The sequence below is a fragment of the Rousettus aegyptiacus genome, unplaced genomic scaffold, assembly GCF_014176215.1.
Source record: "Rousettus aegyptiacus isolate mRouAeg1 unplaced genomic scaffold, mRouAeg1.p scaffold_m13_p_12, whole genome shotgun sequence".
Classification (NCBI taxonomy): Eukaryota; Metazoa; Chordata; class Mammalia; order Chiroptera; family Pteropodidae; genus Rousettus; species Rousettus aegyptiacus.
In genome coordinates, this window is record NW_023416287.1 from 21293170 (window position 1) to 21303285 (window position 10116).

At 51.3% G+C, this 10116-nt stretch overlaps 1 protein-coding gene across 2 annotated transcripts; it reads right to left on the minus strand.

Annotated features, from left to right (window-relative positions):
• Window positions 1-3443: 3443 nt before the first annotated feature.
• On the minus strand, window positions 3444-9516 carry TCF15 (transcription factor 15). Of its 2 annotated transcripts, none has more exons than XM_016148886.2 (2): window positions 8945-9516; window positions 3444-4353 (listed from the first exon to the last, which is right to left on the minus strand). In XM_016148886.2, the coding sequence occupies exons 1-2, from the start codon at window positions 9461-9463 to the stop codon at window positions 4279-4281; spliced, it is 594 nt and encodes a 197-aa protein (XP_016004372.2). In that variant the 5' UTR covers window positions 9464-9516; the 3' UTR covers window positions 3444-4278. The 2 variants fall into 2 exon arrangements, with proteins under 2 accessions (XP_016004372.2, XP_036085450.1); XM_036229557.1 differs by having other exon boundaries at window positions 8903-9516.
• Between the last annotated feature and the right edge of the window lie 600 nt (window positions 9517-10116).

Sequence of the window (10116 nt, forward strand, 5' to 3'; positions counted from 1 at the left end):
CAGGTCTAGACTCTTGATGTTACATCCACATGAAGTAAAATTCACAGTAGCAGGATATGCAGACAGGGTTGACCTTTATGTGAACGCCCTGATGGTTTTGTAAATCCTCAATTTAATGTTCTCATGATAATGCATTATACTTGTGACTGTATGGGTGCTTACAAGTTAACTTACCAAATATGCCATAGTTTTTGGAATTCTGTTCCATGGTGTTTTTATATTTTAATCTGATAATAGCACCATAAAATGGAAGTAGCCTGGGCCAATGAAGGAAAAAAATGAAGTGGAGTAGCCCTGGGCTGGAGGAAAGGCCTTGCATTCTCAGCCCTGCTCAGTTCCAAATGCCGTGTGGCTGTGGCCTATCGCTGTCCCTCTCTGGGCTTCGGTTTCCCCATTGCTATTGCCGTGGGCTACCTCTGAGGCCTCTAACTTGTAATTGTCTTTTGGAAGGGAGCCCTGTGTAGCAAGGAGGAAGACATTGGTTCCTGGAGGCCTAATAGGGCTGGGGACTCGCTGGGTGACCTCAGGCAGCTTGCTTTCTCTATATTAGGTCAGTTTCCTCGTTGCAATGGGTTCTAGATCATCCTTGTTCCTTGTGTCTAAAAAGATTTGTGTGGAGGGTGCAACCTGGAACTTAAACCTTTCCTTCAGGGTCCCAGGTGGCCTGACTGAGGTTGGTCATCCACCCCCTCAACCCCGAGTTTCTTCTCCCCAAGCTCCTTTACTCCTCTGGCTCTGAGTCACCCTCTCTCAGGGAGCCTGGAGAAGCCTGGCTGGGCTGGCCCATTCTGAAGGCAGAAAATATGTGTGTTGGGGGCAGGGGTGTTAGACAAATGGCCCCTAGAGGTACTGCTCCACAGCTGTGTCTCTCCCAAGTCACATGTGTTGGGCTGGCCTTGCAGCTCACAAAGTCTCATAGACATTAACTGTCCATTACCCAGGAACTCAAGGAAGACAGCAAGCTGCAAAATGTACAGAATGGAACACTATGCAGGTGTGAAAAATATGAAGCTGCTCTTTGAACACTGGAGAGTTGAGTTATGTAAAAAAATCCAAGTGCAGAACAGTGTGTAAAAATGCTACCACCTGTGTGGAAAAACAATACACATGTGACTTGCCCGTATCTGAAAAGACTGTCTCTGCAGGAATCCCCAAGACATTAATTGTTTCTGAGAGCTAGAACTGAGCGGCTAGGAGGGAAGGACACTTATTGTCAGTTTACTCTCTTCTGCATCTTTTGAACTGTGAACTCTCTAAGTGTATTATCTATTTCAAACGAAATATAATTGAAAGAACCCAGTCTGAGAACAAGTACGAGAGTGGCTCCTGGGATGCTCCTAATTGCATTTCTTGATCTACATGCAGGTGTGCTCAGCCCGTGACAACTCATTGTATTGTGCACTTAACAGCATGTGCACTTTACTGCATGCATGTTATACTTTGGTAAAAAGTTTTAACTCGGTATGCGGTAAATTATTGTTTAAGTGTATGTGTATGTTTCACAAAAACTCAGCGGGATTAGTGTTAACTGGTTGTCTTTGGGATGGGTGATATTTCTAGGGTCTTGTAATGTTTTATATTTTTGTTTACAACAAAAACAAGCAGAGAAACCTATAAATACTTTTTCAGAAATAGTAATCAGTGTAGAGCATTTCCGAAGGACACACAGGAAACTGCTAACAGCATCGCCTTTGGGGAGGAGTCTGAGGGAGGTAAGTACTTTCACTGCATACTATTGGATACAATTTGCATTATTTACCCAGTGTATAAATGGTCTATTAAAAACAGTTTAACAATGCAAAACAAATACTTATCATTCTGCCCCAGCTGTTCTTGCTGGTTGGAGATCAGGCCAAGGAAGCCCAGAGAGGTCAAGTAATTTCTCAAAGGTCACCCAGCAAATCTGGTGGCAGAATAGGGCCTCTAGCCAGAGCACCCAAGTGTCTGCTCTGCCCCCACTCTCATGTTTCCTGCCATTGACGAGGTCACAGTCCTTTTCCTGTGGCTTTGCCAGGGGCTGCCTAAACCTGGACGTGGGTAGGCGCGGGGAGTGAAATGTGCTTTCCTAATTAGCTCCCGAAGGGGAAGAGCGACTGCACTGGGACACAGGATAGGAACACCAGTCTCCCTGGAACACTGGACAAGCGAAGTAGAGGGCACTTGGTAAGCTCTCACCTGGGCCCCTTGGGGCCCTCCTTCCTTCACGTCTGATATCAAAGGGATTAAATGTGGTTATTTCATGGCCCATTCCAACCTGGATTGGCAATTCCGGCGAACCCCGTGTTCTCCTGGGGCCTTGGTTTTCATCTGCGAGGCAGACAAGGTGGGTCTGGCCCACCCCTGTGGTGTCTGGCACAGTGAGGGTGCTTGGTAATCTGGTGATCTGCAACATAGGCAGCCCCACTTCAGGCTCAGTCAGATGGTCAAATGCAGGAGGCTGCAAAGTGGATACAACCATGGACTCTGGAGCCGGGCTTCAGGAGGTAAACACTAAAAAAAGGTGTTTGTCAAATAAATTTAAAAATAAACACTTAAGTATACTTTGAGAAAAGGGTGCTGCCTGGTCCTGCAGCCTCTCCTGGCCCTCTCCCTGCCTTCTCCTCCTTCCAGCCTCCCAGGCTTCTCTGATCTTGGCTGCACAGGGACTGAGCCCTGGCTGGAAAGCCAAGAACTCTTGGCTCCACTGACCAGCTGTTGCCGTTACTATCTTGGCTGAATCTGTGAAATGGGGAAACACCAGGTCCCACCTCCCAGGTCTGCTGGGAGAATAACGGGTCATGGGGGCGAGCATTCCATCTGGGGCATTTCCAGCCCAGCAGAAGGAACTTGCTTTAGGCTTTAAAGGTGGATAGACCTCACATTGTCACCCTGCCACATGCCAGCCACACACCTTTAGGTATCATCATTTCTCCAAACCACCCTAGCTAAAACAGGGATAAGAATATCCTCTTTTAGCACATTCTTATTTGCACATGTGGAAAACTGTGCCTACACAGACCTATTTGTGAAGACAGGGATAAGAGAATGGTTAAAGTACAGGCATACCTTGCTTTATAGCACTTCACAGATGCTGCATTTTTCGAAGGCAAGACCCTCCACCAAAAAGATTATGACTCGCTTTATCGCGATACTCACTTTATTGCGGTGGTCTGGAACTGAACCCACAGTATCTCCGAGGTATGCCTGTATGGTACGTTCATAATGTGGAACAAGCAGCTACTAAAGGAATGAGGAGACCCTATACCTCTGTGTTCTGATTTGAGATGACAGCCAAGCTCGATTAAGGAAAAACAGAAAACAAAAAAAGGCAAGGAGCAGAAAGCAGGTGTAATGTGCTACATTTGAAGAGTGTAAGGAATATATATATATATTATATAATATATATATAATATATATTATATATAATATATATAAAATATATATGTTATATATATATAAATATATATATAAATTCCTGTATTTGCTTGGTAATTGATAGGGAACAGGGACCTCACGGAACACCGGTGGCTGAGGCTGCCTGGAGAACTGGTAGCTGGAGAACGAGAGATAACTGTTGATGACACCCTATCACCAACTCTTTTCCACATACCCTCTTGTACCTTTTGACTTTTGAACCATGTGAATGAATATATTCCTTATTCTAAAATAAATAAAATTAAGGGTTTTTTTTGTTTGTTTGTTTTTGTTTTTGTTTTTTTACCAACCACACCAGACAACTAACAGGTGTTCCAGAAGACTGTGAGGGAAGTTTGGTTATCTTGACTTCTGAAGAGGGGTCTTCCTGCCTTTCCCCAAGCACCTCCCCCCCTCTCCTTCCAGGGCACAGAGCAGCACCTGCGACGTCTGTGCCTCTGACCTCTGATGTCCCCAGGCCCCTCCTTTCCTCAGGTGGGAACATATTTTATTTAAAAATACCTTTTATTTTAAACTCACCAATTTCTCTCTCTCACACACACATGCATGCACACACTCATGCACAGACATGCACACACCCTTTGTCACCAACAGTCTTTGTTTTTCCAAATGTTTTGCCTTGTCTCTGACCAGTCAGAGCTGGGGCCAGCTGGATGGGTCTTCACAGCTCTCCAGGGTAGGGCGGAGATGTCCCAGGGGGCCTGCCCAGAGGGTCATGGGCCCAATCCACTGTCCTCTGGCCCTGCACAAAGGAGGGGTAGGATTGGCTCCTGGGATCCATCTTCTCCCTTGTTCAACCAGTGGCTGGCCTCTGGCCTCCTTCTCCAGGGTCCTGCTTGGAGTGAATGCCACAGGGGTCCAGGTTCATCTCCGTGGCACTCGAAGGGGGGCCACCCCCCTCACCTTCAAGCAGCTGCCCCCAAGATCACGACGGCCACCCTATGAAGGGGGGAGAAAGAGGTATTAGGAGGTTCGATCAGATGACCATGAACATCAGATGACCATGGAACTAACCTCTATGTCTCAAAATAGGGGACTTAATAAATAATCACAGTTAGCCACACAGTAAAGTTCTCTGCAGCACAAGGCGGAAGAAACTCTTTTTGGACAGATAGGAAATGATGGCGACATAACATTGTTTAAGGGCAAAAGCAAGACCTGAGAGAGAGGGCACATAAGAAATCGCTAATGAATTTCCTTAGAGAAGAGTAATCTGATGATGAGGAGACAAGAGAGAAGGGAGGCTTTTTTAGTTCCTTTACTTTTTTTCTTTTTTACCTTTTCTGTTTCTTCCCCATGTGATTTGTTGCTTTTTGAAAAAAATTGAATACATTTTAAATCATATTTTACACTGAAGGGCAAAACAAACGCCACAGTGGGTCTCCCCACTGCCCAACTATGTCCAGTGACTTACTCATCAACCTCAAAAGTAGACTATGGATTTCTGGCCTCCCTGTCTTCATTCGGGGTGTTCCTTTGGCCAGGAAATATGCTCTCTGGTCCCGTCTCCCTGTGAAGGTTTCTCTATTCCTACAATTGCCTAGCACTTCCTGTCTTTCCTGGGACATTCCAACAGGATAACTCAGAAGGGTAAGACTGGTTTTTCTTTGTCCCCCATCAGGCTGGGACCTAGGGGAAAGTTCTTCACTCTGTGACCCCAGTTCCAGCCCAAGGCCTAAACTGAGCAGGGGCCAACAGATGTTGCTTGAATCAGTGGTGCCCACTGGAAGAGGAGCTAATGGCAAGCCCCTGAAGCCACCTGTCCTTTTACCCTGCAGAGGCAGTCTCTACCCAATATTCGGAGATCTGACAGTGGGTTTCATCCTTACTGTAAGCCAGTAAGGTCACAGACATTAAAGAACTCCCACTTTGGAGGCCTCGAGCCATTGAATGACTGGTCCGGAGGCACCCAGCCAGTTGATAAAAGGGCTGGGCTGGAAATCCATGTTGTCCAAGTTTGTCCTGTTTCCAAGACCCAATGGTGTCTAACATCTCACTGTAAATGCTCACCCCCTAAGCCTGGCAAGGCGATGGGACACGCATCTTTCTCAGCCAGCCAGAGCAATAGCTGACCATCTGGGAGCTCTGCCGCCTGCTCCCCTCCGCCCTTGGGCCCAGGTTGGGGCAGATCCATCCAGATGTGAGCCCAGCCTCCCTCGAGGCTTTCTGGGCCCAGGGACAGCATGTTCATTCACAGGCAAGGCTATTTTGAGGGCTGAGGCCACAGTCCCAGCAGAGCCTGGGGCTTGGGCTTCTCAGACAAACTCTGGCTTGAGTGTCTGAGAAGGAGGGTTTGAGGGTAGGAGGAGGGGTATGGGGGACTGGGGTATAGTGTTGAGGCTGGGAGATAGAAAATCAGCCTCCCACTCTTTCACTCTATGTCCTCAGGGACAGGGAGAGCCACCTCCATCCCAAGTCCGGCAGTCATCGAGAGACCTTGGTTCCAAGAGAAAAATGGGATTGTACACCTCCCCGAACCTCAGTTTCTTTATCTATAAAATGGGGACAAAATAATTCTACTTGCCAGCCTGGGTGTAGTAAAACGTAATTGCAGCTGTGAAAGAGGCTTGTAAACTGCCACGAGTACTTCTAAGAGGCCCTGACTAGGCCCAGCTTCTTTGTCCCTTAGGAACTCAGCACGAAGGGCTCCGGGAAACACCATGGTTAGGAGCTGGGTTCCCGTGAGACGGATCTGGGCTTCAGTTCCTGCTCTGTCTTGGACTACCTGTTGGACTTCAGGCAAGTGACTTCACCTCACCAAGCCTCGGTTTCCCACGTGAAAAGCAGAGTCACTGTGAGGCTTATACACGTTAACGCAGGGAGAGCCCTTAGCAGTGTCAGGAACACGAATGTTCACGAGTATGGTCACCAGCATCATCCGGTAATGTCGCCTCCTCGCCTCACTGCCCTCTGTGCCACTTCTGTTTCTGAGCTGGGTACACCAACTGCAGACGGCCTTATAAGACAACCCTACCCTACTCTCACCCCTAAGTGACAAAAGGGGAAACAAGGTAAAGACAAGAACCCTTTTTCCATTTTCTGCATGCTATTTCTACTACGGAGGGCCACCCTTAGCCCCTCCTTACACAGGAAGATGTTCCATGGAGATCCCAACCCCAGAGTAGCCAGGTAGGAGGGAGATGGTAGCTCACAGTAAAGGGATAGAGTCTGAAGCCTTGGAGCTATCTGGCCCCCAAAGCTCAGAAGGGAGCCCCCAAGGGGCTCTCCAAGATAGCCAGTTTTCTTTCAGTTGAGTCTTTGAGGGGCCAGAGCTGGCCAGGATTGCCCCTTTCACCTATTCCCAGAGGAGTCTGTGGGGTTGAGAGCATAGCTTCTGTAGCCAAATTTGGCTGGGTTCTTGGTCCTGTAGACAGATCCCGGGGAAGCAGCCAGATCCAGATGAGGTCGGGTGATCTGTGGGACTGACCTGAGACCCACAGGAAGCCGCCCTGCCTACCTGCTGTGGCGGTGGGCATGTGACAGACAGACGTTCTCCCCCAGGCCTGTAGTTACAGGGCTCTCCCACATTAACCTTGCCTACCTCTCTATAGGGCAGGCCTGGGTTAGAATCCTGACCCCATCAAGGGCTATCGCTGACCCAGGGACAGCATCTCTAAGCAGGTAGGGATAAACAGAGCACCTCCTTCCCTGGTTGCTGAGGGGTTTAAAAATAACGTGTGAAGAGTGCTTAGTACAGAAAATCAGTGATCATCCAGACTGCTGTGATTAATGTCACTGGCCAGCCTCTGCCTCTCTTTTGTGCTCTGCCTCCTTCAACATCTTCCCTTTTCCTTCTCTAGGCCATGTTTTCTGACCCCCCACTCTTGCCATGCCCTTCTCCTAGAACACCTGTACCTACCCCCTCATCTGCCTGCTTCTATTCCTGAGCACCCACCAGGAATTTATCCCCTAGGTTGGGGACTTCCTGTGGGTTATGACAGTCCCTTGGTGTACCCCCTCCCCACCAAAAGACCACAGTACCCAGGTCCTCATCTCCTTGCCCTTGGCCCTGACACCACACTGGGAGTTCCTGATTGTGGTGGGTGGAGACCTACATACAACCTGCTTCTCTGGCAGTTCTCTTAGAGCCAACGCAAGGCGGCTGTTGGGTAGTTAAGGTTTGCTGAACTGAATGAATGGGTGAAAGGCGGTCAGGGAATATCACTGAGGGCCCAGTCAGCCCTTCACACCCCAGGATGGACACCAGAAAGGCCACCCCAGCTTTCCAAACCTGGAGCACTGACTGGGCCATGGCTGGGAGCAGTAGGGACTCTCAAGAGAGTAAAAGTCTAAGCCTAAGAAGACTGATTTAGGGGAACGGAGGCGGCCAGGCTGTGAGTATGACGAGCCAGAAGGGAGTAGTCTGAGGCCAGGATACAAAGGCTCCCCTAGAAGAGAGTGAAGCAGAGGACCTAGGGCAGCCAAGACGACCCCAAACTGGGCCTGCCTCCAATCCCCCACGCTATTTCACTTTCCAAGTCTGTGGGTCAGTCTCAGCCTCAGTTGCCCCAGATGTAAGTGGTAGCTTCTGGAATCCAAAGTTTTCACACGGACCAGCTTCTCTACTGTAGGAAAAGCCCAGGCCAGAAGCAGGAAAGGTATTAGGGGATGAAGCAGGCTCCTTAGGGCCTGGGCAGGAGGAGAACCAGCTTTCAGCCAGGAAAGCCCCCCTGGCTACCTCTGCTGCTACCCAGCCTCATCCACCACCAACCAGCCTGCTTCTCATCCTTACCCAGGACAGACCACAGGAGCTTTACTCCAGCTCTGCCCAGCTGACTTAACAGTGCCCTCCCCCAACACTGCATCCCCTTTGGGGCTGGGTGACCTCAGGGGACTCCATTCTTCACTCCTACTGCTCATCAGTTGGGTACCTCAGGCTCTTGGTTGGGGCATGTATGCCCTTTGCTTCTCAGTCACCTGCCCTTAGACCAGGTCTTGGATGCGGGACAATTGTTTCAAGATCGAGGTAGCTCAGAGACACACATACCAAGCAAGCCCAGAGCCTGCCTTCTGGCTTCCCAGCTGAGTAAATGCCGGCATTTACTCTCTAAGCCTCAGCCTCTCATCAGTGAACTTCAAAGCCTCAACAGTTACAACATGGGCAGAATCACTACCTGCCTGATGAAGACCTTGTGAAGGCAAAAACAAAAACAAACAAAAAAACCCAGGAGCGCATCTCGGTACAAACAGCTGAATAAATGATGGCTTTTGTTATAATTTCCTCATGCCCTCTTCCCAGCACACCTTTGGTTAGTTGGGGTAGGAGGGGGCGTCCTTCGATGAGCAGTTTGCATCTTCTAAGCCAAGCATGAGCTCTGGGCTTTCCAGCACCCCTTCTGATTGGGAGACATGAAGCGAGTTCTGTTCCATACCAAACCCTGGACTTGGAGCACCGCACGCCCAACGAACTCCACGTCGCGTACCCCTCTCTTCACCTCTCTCTTCTCCGCCCGCTTTAGCTCCCTAAAAGGCCCCGTCCCCTGCTTACCCCTGACGCCACGGCCGCTGTGCTGGAGCGCCGCGCACTCACCCCCTTGCGCTGGTTGCTGAGGCAGAAGGTGCAGATGGAGCGCGGCTGGCGGCCGCCGTCGGGGGCTGCGGGGACGGCGCTCTTGGCACTGCCCGCGGCTCGGAAGCACGGCTGCCCGTCGTCGGCCGTGTCGCCCAGCAGCAGCACGTTGGCCAGGTGCGCGATGTAGCTGGACGCCAGGCGCAGCGTCTCGATCTTGGACAGCTTACGGTCCACCGGCTCGGTCGGGATGAGCGTGCGCAGCGCCGTGAACGCCGTGTTCACGCTCTGCGTGCGGTCCCTCTCCCGCGCGTTGGCTGCCTGTCGCTGTCGCACCACCACGACCGGGCCCGCGCCGCCGCCCGCCCGCCGCCCGCCCCCGGGGCCCGGGCCGCGCCGCGCCGCCTCCAGGCCCTCGCAGCAGCCAAACGACTGGTCCGAGGCGTCGCTCTCGCTTCGGTTCTCCTCGTCCTCGCTCAGCAGCCGCACGTCCGGGTACAGCACGTGCGCGCCAACGGGGCGCAGCAGCGCGAACGCCATGGGCGCCCGGCAGCGTCCCTCCGTGCACCGCGTCCCAGCCTCGCCGCGGCCCACAGTGCGCTCCCGCGCGCTCCCACGGCCCCGCCGGCCGCCGCCTTATAGCCGGGGGCGGGGCCAAGCACGCGGCCGCCCAGGCCGGGGCGGGGGGCTCCGTCTTGGCCAATAAGGACGCGCCCGCTGCGTTCCGGCCAATGGCTACTCGCCTGCCGCCCCCGTTCCTCAGGTTGAAAGCGGCCCGCGAGCCCGTGACCCGCCCTGGAGGTTCCCAGTTCCCGTGGGCGAGCCCGGCAAATGCTGGGAGTCTGGGTGGGTGGGGTGCGGTGTGCGCAAATCCGGGCTCGTTACCCTCAGCCTAGATCCGCAGAAACAATGCGGGCAGATCCCTTTCTCTGTCTGGGTTTCAGTTTCCTCGTTCGGAAAGAGGATTGAGAGAAACCAGTTTGGGATTTTCTGCCCTCAAATTCTAATCCTGTGTTCTGCAACTTTCATGTGTGTAAAAATTGGGGAAGGAGAGCTCTGACATTCCAGATTCCCGAATTCCCCCCATTTTGAACCGGCAGATCTGGAATGGAGCCCAGGAATCTTCAATACGTACATGATAGTGGTGTTCGTGGAAAAAACTTGGAGAACCACTATAATCTTTCCAAATAAAG

Coding starts and splice junctions, on each gene's coding strand:
- TCF15 (XM_036229557.1), bottom strand. CDS start 9,463: ATGGCGTTCGCGCTGCTGCGCCCCGTTGGCGCGCACGTGCTGTACCCG. Junction 4,354..8,902: donor CAGCGGCCGTGGCGTCAGGG/GTAAGCAGGGGA, acceptor CCCCCTTCATAG/GGTGGCCGTCGTGATCTTGG.